This window comes from Lissotriton vulgaris, chromosome 10, assembly GCF_964263255.1.
Source record: "Lissotriton vulgaris chromosome 10, aLisVul1.2, whole genome shotgun sequence".
In the NCBI taxonomy this organism is placed as follows: domain Eukaryota; kingdom Metazoa; phylum Chordata; class Amphibia; order Caudata; family Salamandridae; genus Lissotriton; species Lissotriton vulgaris.
The window spans coordinates 198,735,061-198,753,736 of NC_141698.1; the positions used below are offsets into that span (position 1 = coordinate 198,735,061).

Below are 18,676 nucleotides of genomic sequence, written 5' to 3' on the forward strand. Positions count from 1 at the left end.
CTCCTTGCGGAAGCAAGACTCGGTCTTCCCACTGGTCCGATCTCTGAGACCACTGATCTTCCAGGGCTTGTTGTAGAGGTCTCATGTGAAGGCGAGCATTGGGCACAATGTAAATGCATGAAGCCATCGATCCCAGCAGAGAAGACACTTGTCTGGCTGTGGGGGCCCGATTGTCCAGAAGAAGCCGACCTTTCAGGAGCATAGATGACAACCTCTCTTCCGAAGGACACACGCTTGCCTGAAGTGAGTCCAGAGAAGCACCCAGGTAGTGGATCCGCTGGGAAGGGTTGAGAACTGATTTCTTCAGATTGACGTGAAGTCCCAACGACTCCATTAGTTTGAGGCAGAACGACAGATTGTTCTGAAGCAACAACGGGGTGGAGCTCTTCAACAACCAATCGTCTAGATATGGATAGACGAAGATCTTTCTTTTGCGGAGAAAAGCAGCCACCACCGCCATGCATTTTGAGAATGTCCGAGGTGCAGATTTCAGGCCAAACGGCAGCACTCGATATTGGTAGTGACGACGTCCGATCTGAAACCTTAGAAACTTCCGGTGTTTGATTGACACTGGTATGTGGAAGTAGGCGTCCTGCAAGTCGATGGCGCACATCCAGTCTCCCTGATGAAGATGTGGGAAGATCTGGTGCACGGCAAGCATACGGAACTTTTCTTTTCGTATGAACTTGTTTAGCCTTCGAAGGTCTAGAATGGGCCTGTATTCTTTGACAGATCCTCGTTTCTGAACCAGGAAATATCGGGAGTACACTCCTTGATTTCTTTGAGTTGCGGGAACGTCCTCTATGGCCCTTTTTTCTAGAAGGATGGAGACTTCTTCTCGTAGCAATTGAGTCTTGTAACGTGGAAGATGCTGCAATTGGGGGAATACCTGCGGAGGAGGAGACTTGAACCTCAGCAAGTAGCCATGCTGCACAATACTCAGCACCCATTTGTCTTTTGTAATGGATTCCCACTCTGTCAGATGTTGAGAAACACTCCCTCCCACCGGAGTGGTGACCAGACGTGGAGGAAGCAATGGCTCAGGGCTTAGGAGGTTGCTTTGAGGAAGACTGCTGCCTGTTATTGCCACCTCTTCCTCTTCCAGGACGACGCTGCTGGAACTGAGTCTTCTGCTGAGGCTGGGATTGCCACTGAGGGGTTTGAACCCTCTGTTGGAAGGCCTTCTGTCTCCTTGACAAAAAAGCTTCTTGAACTCCTTGCGTTTTTCCAATCCAACAGCTTTGACGGTGTCCATTTCTGCTTTCATTTTGGACATTTCGTCGTCTGTGTGTGGACCAAACAAAGATTTCCCATTGAAGGGCAAATTCAAAATCTTCTTCTGGGCGTCTGGTTTGAGTCCCGTCAGGCGGAGCCAGGCCGAACGGCGGGAACAAATACCGCTTGAGTAGCCATGAGCTGCAAGGTCAGAGGCATCCACTGCGGCGCTAATAACTTGATTGGCTACCAAGCCTCCCTCCTGTAAAGTCTCCAGAAAATCTTGGCGATCTTCCTTGGGGAGCTTGTCAGTATTTATTTTTTATTTTTTATTTATTTAAGCTTATACCGCGCGCAGCTACCCACAATGGGTTTCCCGGCGCTAGGGATAGACTGTAGAAGAAGGAGGCAGCTTCACCTGGCTGGAGCCATAGCAGACTATTGGGCGCGTTGAGTAAAAAGCAATGTCTTCAGAGCCTTGCGGAAGCGGAACAAATTTGTCTCTAGTTTTAGGTCCGGTGGGAGGGAGTTCCAATATTTGGGGCCCAGAGTAGAGAAGGAACGGCCTCCCATTTTTGTCAGCTTCCACCTTGGCATAGTGAAATTACCCATGTCCGATGACCTAAGTGGACGTAGGGGTCTGTAGGGTGTTATCAGCCTTTGGAGGTAGGCTGGGACACTACCCTGTTTGACCTTGAACATATAGCATAATGCCTTAAATTTGATACGTTCAGGGATGCTCAACCAATGAAGGTCGCGTAAGGCGGCCCTAGCTGAAGTGCGTCTGGGGATGTTTTTTAGCAGGCGCGCCGCCGCATTTTGCACTACCTGCAATACATGTAGGGTGGCTTTATCTGCGCCCAAGTAAAGGATGTTACCATAGTCCAGGCGAGATGTAACAAGTGCCTGGACTACGGTTCTACGGGAGGATAGTGGAAGCATCCACAAGATCTTATGGAGCCACCGTAGCGTTGAAAAGCAGATGGCCACGACCTTAGTGGCCTGTTGTCTCATAGTTAACCTGTCGTCAATAATGACACCCAGGTTACGAACTGCGGTGGAAGGAGTAGGCGCAGTGCCCAGTTCGATGGGCCAATGGCGAGGACCCCAGAGATGTTTATTCCGACCCAAGATGACCACCTCGGTCTTCTCCCCGTTCAGTTTGAGACAGTTTCTCCGCATCCAGTCAGCCACAAGGGTGAGGCCTGACTTGAGTGCGGAGATGTTGTTCTCGTCTCTCCCTGATAGGGAGAAGACAATCTGGGTGTCATCTGCGTAGGAAAACAGGGTAAGCCCAGCCTGTTCAACAATGGATGCCAAGGGTTTGACGTAAATATTAAATAAAAGAGGACTAAGGATTGAGCCTTGGGGAACGCCTCGGGTAGATGGACAGACGGTGGAAGCTGCTTTAGGAGAGAACACTTGGAAACTTCGGTCATTGAGGAAAGACAAGCCAGGCCAAGGCCTGGCCACCTACACCTAGAGACTTCAGAGAGTTAATGAGGATGGAATGTGACACGGTGTCGAACGCTGCGCTCAAATCCAACAGGATGAGCGCCATGGTGTTACCTTGGTCGACACCGTGCCTCAGACTCTCCGTTACCCCCAGGAGCGCTGTCTCAGTTGAATGCTTAGGCCGGAAGCCCGACTGAGAAGGATGGAGAAAAGCGGTGTTTTCGACCAATTTAGAAAGCTGGGAATTTATGTGTCTTTCCAATATCTTCGAAAAGATTGGCAGCAAAGATATCGGGCGAAAGTTGGCAGGGTTGGAAGAATCAGCACCCAATTTTTTTAGTAGAGGTACCACCATGGCATGTTTCCAAGGTTGGGGGACCTGGGCCTCGCTCAAGGAAGTATTTAGTAATTTGATAAAAATGGGGTGAGTAAGGGGATCCAATTGTTTTAATATTTTGGCCGGGAGCACATCCAGTGGGGAACCAGATCGCACACTGTTTAGACAGGACATAAAGGAAGTGGCGTCTAGAGGCTGCCAGGTGGTAATTGCTGCATCAGTGGTGGTATTCACCAATTCCTGGACCGTATTAGGGGCGGAAAAAGTGGTTTCAGGAGGTGGAGAGAAATTATCGTAAATAAGATCCACTTTGTTTATAAAATAATCCGCTAAGGACTGACACTGGGTGGCATCAAGAGCTGGAGGAGGGGGAGAGGAATTTGCACCGGTCAGTTTGTTTACAACGGAAAATAACACCTTAGGACAGTTTTCTGCATCAGTCACTGTTTTTGTAGTGTAGTTAGCTTTCGCAGTTTTGCAGCTGTTATGGCACTTTTTTAAGGCTTCTTTATATATGATTTTACGTGAAGGAGAATAGCCTTTTCTCGATTTACGCTCCAAGGTCTTACATTGTGAGCGGAGACTCTTAAGCTGTTCCGAGTACCATGGGGCTGGAGGATGGTGTGAAACTGTAAACTTAGATGTCAAGGGTAGCACCCGATTTACAGCGTTAGTTAGCCAGAGTTCAGTAGCACTATTGAGAGCAGTGACTGGTGCGTCAATAGACGGGAGTGTTTTAATCAGTGATTTATTGAGTTCAGGAATACTAACCTTCCCCCAATTCCGAGATGGCCTCGGCTTTACTGTCGCAGATCTTGTTGCAGTTTCAGCCTTGTCTAAGGAAAAAGGGACAGCTGAGTGATCGGACCAGGTGATTTGAAGAGCTTCGCGGGAACAATCTAGGGGCAGATTGGAAAAAATAGGATCAAGTAAGTGTCCAGCACAATGTGTAGGACCTGTGTTATGTAATTGAAGGTTAAATGCTTCCAGGGTAGCGAGAAGCTGATTCCTATGAGGGCATTGATTATCATCTAGATGTATGTTTAGGTCTCCCAAAATAGTAAAATTAGACGCTTTGAGCATAACTGGGGCTAAGAGGTCCGGTAATGAAGTTATCCAAGGACTAGCTGTCCCAGGGGGGCGATATACCAATAGTCCTGACAGCGTAAATTGGGGAGTTATGGACAGTTGAAATAGAGCTGACTCACAGTCTTTTTGGATGATGTCAACCAATTTACAAGTATATATGATCTTGAAGATAATTGCAATTCCACCCCCCCTGCCAGAATTTCTATCCTGGTGAAGAATAGCATAGTTGGAGGGAATGGCATCTGCAATATCCGGACCTGAGTAAAGCGAGTCAGAGAATCCCAAAGGGACCTGTCGTACCTTCCAAGCAAGGCAGAGGCACTAGCCACCTTCATAAAGGAGGAGGAGGTGTTGCACACCTTCCTACCAAAAGAGTCCATAAGCTTGCTATCTTTCAGGTGGTACTGAGGAAGAAGTAGATCCTGCATGGGACTTCATGGCAGCCGCCACAATGATGGAGTCCGCAGGGGGATCCGATCTGAGGAACAAAGGATCCTCTGGAGGGGCCTTGTACTTTTTGGCTATTCGAGACGGAACAAATCACACCACTGCTGGTGTGAAAAAAGTAGCCATAGCTGGTTCCAGGTGACCGGGAACCAGAGGTAGTAGAGGCCTGGGCGCTGTACGATGACGGAGGGTATCAAAAATCAAAGAAGTGGGAACCACTGGAGTGTTCAGCGTGATATTCAGCTTTTTTGCTCCCCTTACTAGTACATCGGAGAAAGTCGCGAGGTCATCAATAGGAGAGACTCAGGAAGGAGGCGTTGAGGAGTAGGTCGGAGAATAACCTCGGTAAGAGGACCTAGCCGAAGACTATCTTGTAGAGGATCTTGTACGCCGCCTCCTATGGGACCTGTCACTATGCCTGCTGTGACTGCCCCTGGACCTAGAACGATGACTTGATGGAGACCTCGTTCTTGGCCGGATTGGAGATTTTGGTTCGACAGGTGTCCTTGACCGCACTGGGGAACGTGATCTGACTCTAGATCTAGGCCTGGGTGAAATCCTGGGATTCAGAGGAGATCTAGCTGGTCTGGCTGGAGTCTTTGCCTTCGAAGGGGAATATGTACAGGAGTAATCCGAGCCCGGACTACTCTGTCCAGATACAGCCCCTTGAGGATGAGTCAAGCTGCCCGCAGATCTGAGCGAAGATTCTGGGGAGACCTGTACAATATTCAAGCCAGGAGAAGATGATTTTCCTGAAGTTTTAGAACCATGAGACTCCACCTCTGCTGTCACTTTATCCCTCGACGGCGAAATCCTCGACGTCGAAGAAGTCTGGGTGACCAGCGGCGTCGAGCGGTGCCTTGAAGCTCTCGACGGTGATCGACTACGTCGTGGAAAACTCAGCTGTGAACCTCGACGTCGATCCGGAGACCTAGACGTCGATCTTCCTCGACGTCGATCAGGTGGAGGTATATCATGACGTCGAGTCGACGACGATTCTTGACGTCGTCTCGTCGATCTTCCTCGACGTCATGTCGACGGCGACCTTTCCTGGCGTCGCCTCGGCGTCTACCTCCTTGACGTCGAAGGATGGGATCTAGCAGACCCTCTCGACGGCGGCCCGCTAGCCAGCGGCGACCTAGATGCCGTCCTAGCTCTCAACGCCGATCCCTTCTGGGGTGGCGGAGAGTGTCTCGACGGAAGCCTCGACGTCGACGGAGACTTAGATGCAGCAGCAGCCATGGACTTAGAGCCCGAAGCATGGTGCCTCGACGCCGACTTACTTGATTGCGGCGGAGATCTTCGACGTCGTGAAGATGATCTGGGCCTTTTCGACGGCGATCTCTACGTCGACGGAGTTCTTCGACCTTCATTCCTCTTTTTGGAGACAGGAGAGGTGGAATGACGCCGTTTTTGGCCGTGCTTGCTTGTAGGAGACGATCTAGGGGCTGTAGAAGCACCCACCTGGTGACTCTTGTCCATCTCCTGCATGGCATGAAGTCGAATCCTCTCCCTGTAGCGAAGAGTCCGACTTTTACATTTTTTACAATGATGGCACTGATCAGGAATGTGTGAAGATGGAAGGCACACAATACAAACAGAATGTGGGTCATTCAGAGCCATCTTCTTGTCACAGGAAGGACATTTCCGAAAAAGAGCAGGCATTCTGACAGGAAATTCTTGTGGGTTACCACAGAAAAATAAATCAGAAGCCTTAATTAATCAAAAAAAGTCGAAATATTTGATTAAACTCTCTCAAAAAACCAATTTCAGTTTAAAACTGAAGAGCTCAAGCTCCAGGATCCTCGCAGAAGGAGCCGGAAAAAAGAACTGACCCAACTTTCACCTGTGGTGCACCATGGGAGCAGGGGGTTGCCTTCAGGTCTTAAAGGCACGGTACCCCTACTCTAATGCCTTAAAGGCAAGGTGTCAGTTTTCTCTGTTTGCTTTATACTCTACTGCAGCCTACTGGCAAATGCCTGCAATTACAGGTTTTCCTATGGCAATAAAGCATTGTTGTAAACAAATGTTTTCTGCTCTCTTTCTTCCTTAGGGTTTGGAAGAGTACAACTGTATGTATACTAATTTATGTAATTTTGCGGCACTTTTGCCAGTTAGAAAATGTTTTTTAGGCTGCAATTATATGTTTCACATATTTATACATATATATTTATATGTATTTTCTATATGCTCCGGGATCCCGCACATGGGCGGGGATTATTCATAGATAATGACTATTGATGAGTATCCCCTGGATGAGAAACCCGAACCTGCACTGTGCCCAGAACAACTCCAACGATAGAGAGCTTCTGAGAGGTAGTCAGGGGTGACATTTATAGAAAACCACTACAAGTGCAGGAGATCTGCCATAGTTTGGAGGTGGTGGACAACCACCTGGTACGTGCCCTCCTTCAACAGCCAGTCATCGTGACAGGAAGACTGGCACCCCTGAGCTCCACAGATGAGCTGAAACTATCGCCATCATCTTGGTGCTAGTGAGGTCGAAGGGGAGCAAGGTGAACTGAAAGTGCTTATGACCTAACGTGAATCACAGGTAACATGTATGGGTAAGTAGGGTGGGAATATGCACGCTGCAAGTCCAACGCTACCACTGACTCTCCCGGGTTCAGGGCAGACAGGACTTGAGTGATCATAAATATTTTGAATTTCTGCTTCTTCAGGAAGAAATTGAGAGGGCGCAGGTCTAGGGAAGGAAAAATACCTCAGTCCTTCTTGGGCACCAGAAAGTAGTGGGTATAGCAGCCATGACCTCATTCTGCTGCCGGCACCTCCTCCATGGCTCCCTTGGCCAAGAGAGCCACCACTTCAAGGCGGAGTAAGGATAAATGGTCCTCCATGAGCCTGTCTCAAGTGGGTGGCATGGGTGGAGGAGTGGTTTGTAGGGGACGGAGTAGCCCCTTCGGACAATGCAGAGAGCTCAACGGTCAGATGGTAGTGACTTCCAGTAATGGAGGTAATAGCATATCCTGTCTTCCACTGGTTGCCTATGATGGTTGGAGGGAAAACGGAAGCAGCTTGGAGGCTGATGGGAGAGTGGTGGACTGGCCCGACCTCTGGTTGCCTGATCCACAGGGTCTGCGAGTACAGCATCCTCGGCCATGCATGGGCTAGGAAGCTTGGGTGCAGTGGTGGCTGGGCCCATAGAGACGTGCCTGGAAGTCCATTCTGTGGACACAAAAAGAGCAAAAGGCGGACTGGGGCTGGTGAGGGGCCATAAAAGGGCCCAAGGACTTGGCCGTAGCTCTGCTATCCTTGAAGCCCTCCATCGTCGAGTCCGCCTTGTCTCCGAAGAGACGGGAGCCATCAAAGGGCATGTCCAACAGCATAGCCTGGACATTTTCTGAAAAGCCAGTCGTCTTTAGCCAGGCATGGCGCCATAAGTCTGCTAACTGAGAAACCACTCTGCCTAGTGAGTCGTTGGTGAGTAGCTCACTGCATCTCTCCTGTCAGCAATAGCTAGGGGAATATAGTTTGGGACTCTTCTGAGACAGCAGGCAGCATCTGTGCAACAGACTCCCAGAGTGAATTGAGTAACAGCCCATAAGGCTCATGGTGTTCATTGTCCGAAGTGCCAGGCTAGCGCAAGAAAACGTATTCTTGCCCATGGTGTCCTGCCTTTAGAATTCTCTATCCAATGCGATAGTAGGGAATGCACCAGAATTTACTCAGGAAGTGGAGGGCTTGGATCATCGATATCTCCAGAGTAGGGTGAGGAAGTTAGGATCCCCAGGAGCAGGGTAATGGCAGCGGGCATTTGTCCTGTTCACAGGAGCCCCTGTACAGGGCTTGTAGCAGGCCCCAAGCAGGAGGTCCATGAGGGCTTCATTAAATGGGAGAAGCAGTTCTTAAAGGGTGGTTCCTGGCTGAAGCAACTCCATCAAGACGTTAGTCGTGACAGCCACGGAGGGCAGCGTGAGGTTCCGAACCTCTGCTGCTCTCCTCTCCACCAAAGCAAATGAGGCTATCTGCTCCATAGATACGGTAGGAGGAGAGATCAAGCCAGTATCTGGGAAGGTGTACGTTCCATTGGCATCCGCCAAATCCTCAAACCAGGTGTCTTCAATTAGATCTAGGGACTGATATTTATAAAGGTCCAGTGGTCCCTCCCAATGTTTTGCACAACCAAGCCCATAGGAATAGGGCGTAGGCTCTGGCCTGGAGGGCATGTCTCCAGTTGGCTCCGGAGTGAGCGTTGGGCGGCACCCATCCGGTTCTGTGTCTGAGGCAGATATAAAAAGGGGGACACAGCGCTGGGAGTTTCAACAGAGGGGCCAGTGAAAGGAATGTTGAAGTGGCTAGACCTGTGCAGATCTGGATCCATCTGTGGATCCAAGAGACAAGATTGACACCAAATGTGAACCAACCTGTGGAAGACCAGTAGGACCCTAAGGTGCTCCAGCGTGGACAAGCCTCCCACATATGAGGTGCATGGCCTCATAAAATTATAGAAGTTGGGCAGCGGTCGCTTCAACTCCCGGATACTTGGGAAAGCACACAGAGGGCCCAGGTGCAGACTCAACTGTGGATCCAGGTCATGAGTGTCAATGCTCCCTCATCGTGACAAATGACATGAACGGACGTGGATAAGGCGAAGACTTCTTCCTCTTCTTTTTCTAGTGGGACTTACCGGAATGGGATGACTGACTGCAACAAAAATCGATGGCTTAGTGACTGGTCCGGGGGTACCTTTCTCTAAACCTGGAGCTAGACTGTCATGGCGTCTCACATAGACAGTCAAGAAGCTTGGGGGATCGCTCCCTCAAGGTCTTGGGGTTCATGGTGCAACAATAGTCACAGGTGTTGTTGTCATGGTCGCACTCAAAGCACCAGACAGACTACGTGCAGGTCCTTCACGGATATCTGTCAGTGACAGGCGCAGCAGGGCTTCAATTCAGCCTTCCCTTACCGGTTGACATCCATGCCATACTAAGAGACAAGTCTCAAAAAAAACTTTGCAAAAAGTAGAAAAAAAGACAGTCAAAAAGTCACTGACGGTAATTCTCTTCACATATGTGCTAACTGGTGCGAAGACAATGGACATCAGTGCACTGGGGTGGCGTCTATATAGGCACTGCAACACCACGAGGAGTCTAACTATGCCAACTACCGGCATGCAAGGGTACTGTGCATGAAAAATTTCCTGATCAAGTCTGACACCTGGCGATAATTCTAAGGTAAAGAATTTGCAGCTAGAGTCTCTATCATACATTTATATGTACAGTTTTTAGGATGAGCCTAGGCAGCGCATGCGCTTCTCTGCGAGGCATGCTGTATTAGAGTAAGGACTTGAAGCCCCGCCCACTCTCCACCCATATTTTTCATTGTCTTGTGTCACTGTCCTTTGTAAATGCTGGCTTCTAATTTGTTAATAGGTTTGTTAGTCCATCTTTAGTGCCGCCTTGTCTTCATTTGTAACCTCCCATGAGGACAGGACCTTTTACTTTTGTTGTCACAGGGTATGTGTTATTTACCGTCTGTGAGCACTATTTTCTTCAATAATTTTCTGCTACTGCAGGCACGACATGTTTTCCTGCAATGGCGCTGCTTTTATAGCGGACACACACCTTTATTTTCCTTGCAACTTGCTCCTTATAATGTGTTATTTATGTGTTTTACAAGCACTGCACGCTTAGGCAGCATGGCAGCCTGCTCCTCATTGCTGTTGCGCACCTTTTTTTCCTTGCAACTTGCTATTTTTACTGTATGTATTTATTTAATTTTGTATGAGCAGGACACTAACTTTAGCGGCTACACCCCTTCTATTGTTTCGGGTTTTTCTGACAGCGTTGCAGCTTGCTCCCTATTGCCGTCCTGCTCCCGGGCAGGCACTACACTTTCAGCATTGCAAATGCTTGTTTGTATTTGGCTAAAATGTTGTATTTTGTACCACTGGCTGTCAGCTTGGTCTCGTCATGGCACTGTAGAAGTAGCTCCGTCCCCACGCCTCCAGGGGTAGCAAGGATGGATGGTGCAGGGGCAGAGTACAAGGAGCTGGAAGACTTGCTTGACAGTAAGGTCTCGAAATGGTTTGGGGATGAATGTGGGGTCGGCAGCAGAGCCATAGCACTCGCTGGTGCTATGTGGTACTCGCAGGTACAATTGGAGCCCTGCTAGAAATCATTTAGAATTAGCTTTTCTATACAGCAAAACCATCCCTTGTGGGTGCTGATACAGACTGCCATTCAAGAATGTCAAAAATCGGATAACACAAGGGCTTTACTGGGGGGGGGGGGGGTCCCGCGAAGTCGAAGACCCGTCTGTAATACAAGCATTTGCAATGCAATAGGTCTCGCATTTGCGAGAGTTTAAGATATTAGCATTGTAAATGACAATGCCTTTTATATAGGTTTTAAAAAAAATAAAAAAATAAAAGGCAGTCATTTACAATGTCAATAGCTCAAACTCACGTAAATTCAAAGGCTTGTTTCAATTGTTTTAGACATTTTATATCAACACATTTTTTTAAAGAAGCATTTTGAGGCTACAATACATGAATTGAGGCTCTGAACAGTTGTAAGTACTGTTCTATCACTGATTAATATAGATGGGAAGTAAGTGTATCCTGGGTCCTCTTGAGAAACTAAAATGTATCAGTATGACTCTTATTAAGCACAATTTGAGGAAATTAAGATTAATTTAGGAGATGATTATTGACGATGCGGAGGTTAGTACAACTTGTGTGATTTCTAAGTTTACCAATGATGGATGGGAATTTCATGTTGAGTGTAATTAGACTTGTGCGGATTAGGTAATTTGGAGGTTATTGTTATATATGTTCTTTGAAGCCTGGATGACGCTCCATGAGGGAACATGCATTGGCTTGACACTATCTTTCCAATGAAGACTGAAGAATAAAAATGAACTATATTATTTTATGACCCAGTTTCCTCAACGGAATCTGTGAACAGGAGTATTACACACTCTAACTACCTTAGAGTGCTTCCCTTCTTTTAAGTTTCAACTATGTGTGTTCAATGGGGTTGTATGGCAGTTCAACGCTAGGGATAAAGCACCAACATTGCATCCGAAATAGAAACTTATATTAGTGTGGAAGGGTGTATCCCTTTCTATCACAGATGTGTGGTTCTTATACTGAAATATTTCTTTCACCATGACTTTTTAGTAGAACGACAAGCACTCACACCATAATCACCATTGCGGCCCCCATGCCCAGAATTACACTCTGGTACCACAGAGCTTGCTGTGGTGACAAAATGTTGAGTTATAAAAACCAACCTGCACATATAAGGACTCCAAAATATTGACATACAATGTAGTAAAGGTGAGCATAGCTGGCATTAAAACATTACATTAAATGTTCCCTAAACATATTTACTATGACAAAGTGGCAGTCAATATTCTGGAGTTGGTACCCATTCAAGAAAATATCTTTTGTCGATGTATGTACATGTCGATATTTTGACCTACAAACTGAGATCAATGTAAACAATGTAGTAACTTGTTCGTGGGTCCACCTACAAGTATTGCCTCTTACCTCCTTAAAAGTAAATGGGAGAGACTGGGAGAAACTAAATCATAAGTACTTCACAAAAATGTACTCTATGAGGCAATAGCTTATTTCTATTTGCATAAGTTAACATTTTATAAAAGGATAAAATACCTTTTTGGCACGTTCCGTGATAGTAGGAGCTCGCTGCATTAATTTTTCTTGTAAAAACTCTTTGTTCTAAAACATAAAACAAGATTTCCAGTTTTACAGATAAATAATGTCTCATTAGAAATTCAACGTTATGGATCAACTTTCAAAGAAAATAAGGATCAAAATGTTTTAATATACTTTAAGAAATAAAAGATATTTCATGCAAGGCCTATTGCAGACATAATAAAACCCTTTATTTAATATTTAGAACACCGGAACCGGTTTTGGGAGGGGATGAGAGCGGTTAGAAAAATATGTTCCACAGATGTGATATGAACTTAATTGAGGAGCCGATATGTGTACAACAAAGAGGGATAGAAAAGTTTAACATATACCACCCTTCGGGTACCTACAATATACAGATTTTCAAAAACAGTTTAGATACTGTTGTGAAAAGACTCATTCTGAATATCTTTCAAAAGCTACATATTATTCATGCACTATAGAATACATCTGCGAATCTCAATCTACATTTGAAGCACTTGATGGGGAAAGGATGAAAGACTACTTCTTAAGACTACGCTTATAAACCAACAGCATAAAAACAGCTAATCGCGTCAGTGAAGTTTTGGGCTGTTGTTGCAAGGTGAGTTAAGACAGTTTTGATAGTCACATATAATGGCTGCCACACTTTAAAAAGACACAATATTTCTCACCTCCTATACGGACATGAAGGCGATTTAAAAGAAAAAGTTATTTACCTGTAACTACAGCTGTCTAGCAAAGCAATCTTTCATGGATTCACAAGACTCCGTCATACCCAGTAGTGAAGCTGGAGTCCCAGTGACCTTTCAATAGCAGTATCAAAGAGATTGCATTCGGCATAGTAGAAGCAGTCACTTCAGTAGCACAACCACCTCATTAAAAAAAACTGAACTCAATTTCCTGAGTAAGCACTATTCAATTCAATTCATAATCTTTATTCGATTGTAGGTTTTACAATCATAAAAGTTCATTTTAAAAACACACAATTAAAAACGGTTACAATTCATTTTCAAAGGCAATTAATGACACAATAGGCAGTACAATATATCAGACAATAAAGCATGGGAAGTATATGGTTAAAAATATAAATAACTGTAGACTTAAAAATCACCAGCACATTTTTACAGCATGGTTAGCCGTCCATGCTTTTCCTAAAGCAGATGGCTTTTTTTAAAAAAATTACAAATAAACAGGGTACAGTCAATATTCAGTAGTTGTAAGTAATAAAGTGCGGGTTTAATTTGTGTGAAGCTCATTTTTTTAAGACACGGTTTAAGGTATAATTTCCGTGGGGTGGAGTAATAAGGGCAGATAAAAAGGAAGTGTGCCAGATCTTGAGGAGACTTTCCGTCGCAGCCACAAGCTGGCAACACTTCGCCCCGCTGAGCACCACTTGGGAATGCCAGTAGAAGGTGATAGAGGTCAAAACGGAACCTTGTTAGAAGAAACCGTTCATAGCTGGACATAGGCCAGGTCAGATAAGGTTCTATTTGCAAGCATGTTTTTAGCAATAGATGTTTCCTAACACTGACCTTCTGTGTCTCAGCCTCTTCTCTGTCGGTACATCTTAACAAAAGTATGGCATTCTTGACCAGGTTCACATCAGATTTTCTAATTGTATTTGGGGCATAAAACAAATCATGTCGGCCTATTGCCGTTAGGCTGTCCTTTATGTACTTTACCCACGGTACCTTAAATCTCCTGTCTAACTGTAAAGCTTCTTTCAGTAGGGCATGTGTTAATGGAATTTCATTGTTTAACCAACATTTCAGCCAGCATGTGACTGGGCTTACTGCTATTCTGTCACCTAGAAAGGGGACCCCCAGCTCCTCGTGAACTGAGTAATTCCCAGTACCCCTAGGCAGTCTTAAGATCTTTTTTAGGAAGTTATTTTCTGCGACCTCTAGGTCTTTAGCCTTGCGATAGCCCCAGAGCTCGCTCCCATAACAGGCAACAGCAACGCTTTTTGCCTGGTACAATTTAAGCAATGCGGCCAACGGGCAATTGCCGATTTTTTTTGCAAAGCCGAGGATGGCCGCATTGACCCTTGTAATTTCTCCCTTCTTTTTGGAGACTGCTGGCCCCCATGATAACTTGTGGTCTATCAGGACCCCGAGGTAAGAAAAGGAGTTGGTTGATGGAATTTTTTCCCCGTTTAAACTGAAATGACCAGGTTTCAGAGTGCCCTTACCTGCCTTCATAACGAAGGACTTGGAGTTATTTATACTTAAACCACGTGACTCCATAAATTTGTGGAAGGAGTTTAAAAGTTTCTGGAGGCCGATTGCTGTTCTAGAAATAAGAACAGCATCGTCAGCGTAAAGTAGGACAGGTACCCCTTTGCGCTCGACTAAGGGGTAATCTGCTTCTACAAGCAAAAGAGATTCCTCCAGTTCATTAATATACAAATTAAATAAAAAAGGGGCCAAGATACAACCTTGTCGGACACCCCGATTTATTTTGAATTCATCCGTTACCTTAAGGTCTTGAGAGTAACGGACGTTTGCCCTAGTGTCTGTATGCAGATCAGCGAGGAAATTGACAAGGTTCCTCTCTACACCCATTCTCAGCAAGGTGGCCCATAATATGCTTCTGTCTACGCAGTCGAACGCGGACGACAGGTCCATGAAGGCCATATAGACAGTGCCTTGTCTCGCCAGTGTATACATGCTTAGGATAAGGTATAGGTTCAGACACTGCGTGATGGTCGAGTGATCCGGTCTAAACCCGTATTGTATGGGTGAAAGGATTTTGTTTTCTTTAGCCCAGGTAGATAACCTATTAAGAATTACTCCCCCCACCACTTTAACTACTGAATTCAGTAAAGAAATTGGCCTGTAACATAACGGGCTACTGCGGTCACCCTTCTTAAAAATGGGGACTATAGTCGAGAGACCCCAAGTTCTTGGGCAACCAGTTGTCACCGCTGCATTTATTACAGCCGTGAGAACCGGGGCCCAAAACGGGATACTGGACTTAAACAGGTCCGGTGGTAAACCATCCGGACCCGGGGCCTTGTTGGTAGTTAGACCCTGTATTCCCCTAACGGTCTCTTGTACTGTGAAACACAGTGGGGTCGCAGTTGGAATTAAAAGATCAGAGACTTCCCGTTGCTCATTGCTCTTAAAAATTGTACTGAAATGGGACACCCACTCCCCCTCAGGGATGTTTGTTCCAATAGCTGTGTCATTTGGGTTTTCGAACATAGGTTTATTAATTATTTGCCAAAACTTACTGCTATTTCCGAACACAGATGGGTCTAAAAGGGATTCAATGACATTTGCCTTAATTTCCTTTTTTCTAATGGCTATTATTTTCCTGTAGGCCATGCGAAGATTTTTTATCAATTCACGATCTCTTGGTTTAGTTTTTAATGCAAGTTTCAAATCCCTGCTTGCCTTTGAGCAATTATGGTCAAACCATTTAGAGTTATTCTCACTATGACCCTTTGTTGGCACTGTGAGCATGGAACCAATTTTAGCGACCAGCCCCTCGAACCTAAACAAAGTGTTCGAAGGGATTGAATCAGATGAAAGACAAACGGACAGCTCCTCTTCACATGCGCTGGTTATGTTAGAATACAAGGTGTCTTGATTTACCATTGACCATTTAATGCGACGCCTGCCATTTACGCACCTTAACATACCATGGTCGAGACGCGACTGACGTTTAGCAATAAATGGACCACTCATGTCTATAACAAGGGGATTATGATCACTGTATATACTAGTGAGAATAGAAAAATGCAAGACCCATTGAGCAGCATCTGGAGATAATAATATGTGATCAATAAAGGAACCCTGCCCATGCGCTTTAAAGGTTGGGGTGTCAAAGATTTTTATGTCGGGGACCAACGACATTGCTACAATCAAATTGTGCTCGTTCATTAGGTCATTTAGGTTCTCACCACCCCTACTATGGGAGAAGTGAAAACCTTCCTCATTATGACACCCTAAAGACCCCATTGGCGTACTAGCTGGGTTACCGCATGGTTGAACATTAAAATCACCTGCTATCAACAAATGCCGTGATACATTATAAACATTTTTGCTCAGAATGTCATTTAGAGAGGCAATATAGCAAGTTTCATTGTTACTGTTAGCATTGTAAAAATTAACCAGTGTCATCACAGTCTTCCCATTTTTTAGATCAATCTTCTGTAAATTCAGATTTACGCTATGGTAGTTGGTTATATTACATTGCAGATCTTGGCTAATGAAGATGGCCAAGCCACCCTTGGCTCTACCCCTGGTCGAGGCAACTGCTGGAGTAATGAAGCTTAAGAAACCCTCCATATGAACATTATTTTCCTCTGACCAGGTCTCTTGGAGACACACAATGCTAAATTTTCTAATAAATGATAGCCATACTAAATCTCGTAACTTATTTGCCAAACCTGCAATATTCCAGGAAATTAATTTTACACTGTCATTGGGTGCAGGACAAACAACAGACTCTCTAATTGGTTGTGAAGATGTTAAAGTAGGCGACAATACGGCTGCCACCACCGGGCCCACAGTACACACTGCATCCGGCTCCCGGAGCCCAGATATATCACTAGTAACTACCCTTATATCTGAAGGAGGTGTGGGGGGCACCAAATTTTCCCCTGTTAACACTGTGGGTGGTGTTTTAGGGGGGCTACTGTTTTTAACAGCGGTGGTTTGGACAATATGTGAATTTATATCATGACACCGACCCCCTAGCTTCTCAGATGACCTTGAGTTACATGAAGCACTTACCCCGCCCCCCGTAGCTTCTGCGTTCCTTAACCATCAATCGCAGTCCTCTAGGCTGCTAAAGACCGCGAACCTGTTGGAGAGCTCTAAGGGCGTAAATGGTAACAGGCTTGACATGTTCCCATTGAAACCAGTTTTGTGATTAAGAGGTATGGTGTTCCACCCAGGTATGGCTGGTGGTGGAGCCAGTGGGTGCATATATACGGGGTTTAGAGCCGACTCAATGTTAGGGAACTGAGAAGAAGAGAAGGTATTACTATTATAGTGTTGTGGAGGGAAGACAGTGGCTCTTGGATAAAAATATGTCAGGGGGCGTGGTACAATGCAGTTCTTTTCATTTCCGTAGGGCCAATTCAAGATATGTTGTACGGCTCTCCTGTCTCTAAAGTTTATTACCACGACATCACCACCAATGTCCTTTGCTCTGCCCCCCAACCAGGATAGGCGCCGGACATGAACTATCTCACCGTTAATCGCAATGGGTTTGGGTCTATATAGAGAAAGCCAATGCGTTATTTTGTTTTTTAACTGTGAGTATCCCTCTCTTTTACCGTAAGCACTAAACTAAACTCAAACCCGCCTGAAACCCGCCAGAAACCCGCCTGAACCCCCCCCCCCCCCCCCACCAGGCCTTCCAGAAGTCAGATTTCTAAAGCAATACAAGTGTAAGTGCCGAGTAATCTCCTAAACCTGGGCAAAACTGCCAAATGTACCTTAATGGAAGTATATTTAAGCACTGCTAGAGTTTGATGCAGGAGATAAATCAGGATTTGATGCAGTTGTACTGAAATTGGACGCAGACTGGGTTTCAGAGACCTGAATGATCCTATCTGGCTTGATCAGCTTTAACAGTGGAAGCAGCCCTGACCTGGGCTAGAACATCTCAACAATCCTGCTGAATGTCAAATTGTGCAAACTCCAGGTGTTCAGTAGTTATACCCGTAAGTTCAAATATGCCGGGTCGTGATGTATAGTCTGTCCATAGCCCCTCGAAAGGAGATTGTTTTTTTTTTAGAGTGATTGGTGGAACTCTTGAGAGTTAAAGAAGGTATGTGTACCAAAACTGATGAACCCAAACTGAGGCATTTACAGCTAGTCCGAATGGTTCTCTCTGCTTTGCTGAGAACCATTGTAATGAAGAAGAGAAGTGGAGGAAAGGCATATGCAAATGTCTTGTCCTATGAGATCGAAAATGCATCAACCCACATTCCCCTAATGCAACTGCCTGCTCACGAGGTATAGGAATTTCTTGCTCCATGATGTCACAAACAAGTTTAGTGCTGGATGATCCCCATTTGCGAAAGACTGTAGTCGTCCCCTTCTGATTTAATTCCCATTAGCGGTATATGCTTTGTCTTGCTGAGACCATCTGCCCAAGTGTTCATGACCGCGGAGAAGGGATTCTGCTTTTGATGAGATTTCCTTTATCTTTTGCCCAATTATAAAGGATATTTACAACAAGGGGTAGTGAGGGATAGAGTCTCTGAATTAAGCAGAAACCAGCCAGGTTCTGAGCTGGGATGGGGCAGTGAGATAAATAACGGTGATGGATCAAGCCCTGATCTTTGGACTGGGTAAGAGTGGTCTGTTTAACTCAGACACTCTGTTCATCACCACCCCCTTTTTGTAAATCGTTTTTGGCCACTATAGGTGTGGCAGGGTATACTCAGACATGAGTCCCTTTCTCACTGCTCCATCAGGATTCAAGCAAGCCGGGCCGAAGAAGGC

The 18,676-nt window shown here is 45.7% G+C and overlaps 1 protein-coding gene across 1 annotated transcript in view; it reads right to left on the reverse strand.

Annotated features, from left to right (window-relative positions):
- OXSR1 (oxidative stress responsive kinase 1) overlaps positions 1 to 18,676 on the reverse strand; it is a 783,663-nt gene that overhangs the window by 246,722 nt on the left and 518,265 nt on the right. The window contains exon 10 of the mRNA XM_086940877.1: positions 12,186 to 12,251. Within this exon, the coding sequence (XP_086797003.1) occupies positions 12,186 to 12,251 (66 nt within the window). The remainder of the gene's footprint in view (positions 1 to 12,185; positions 12,252 to 18,676) is intronic.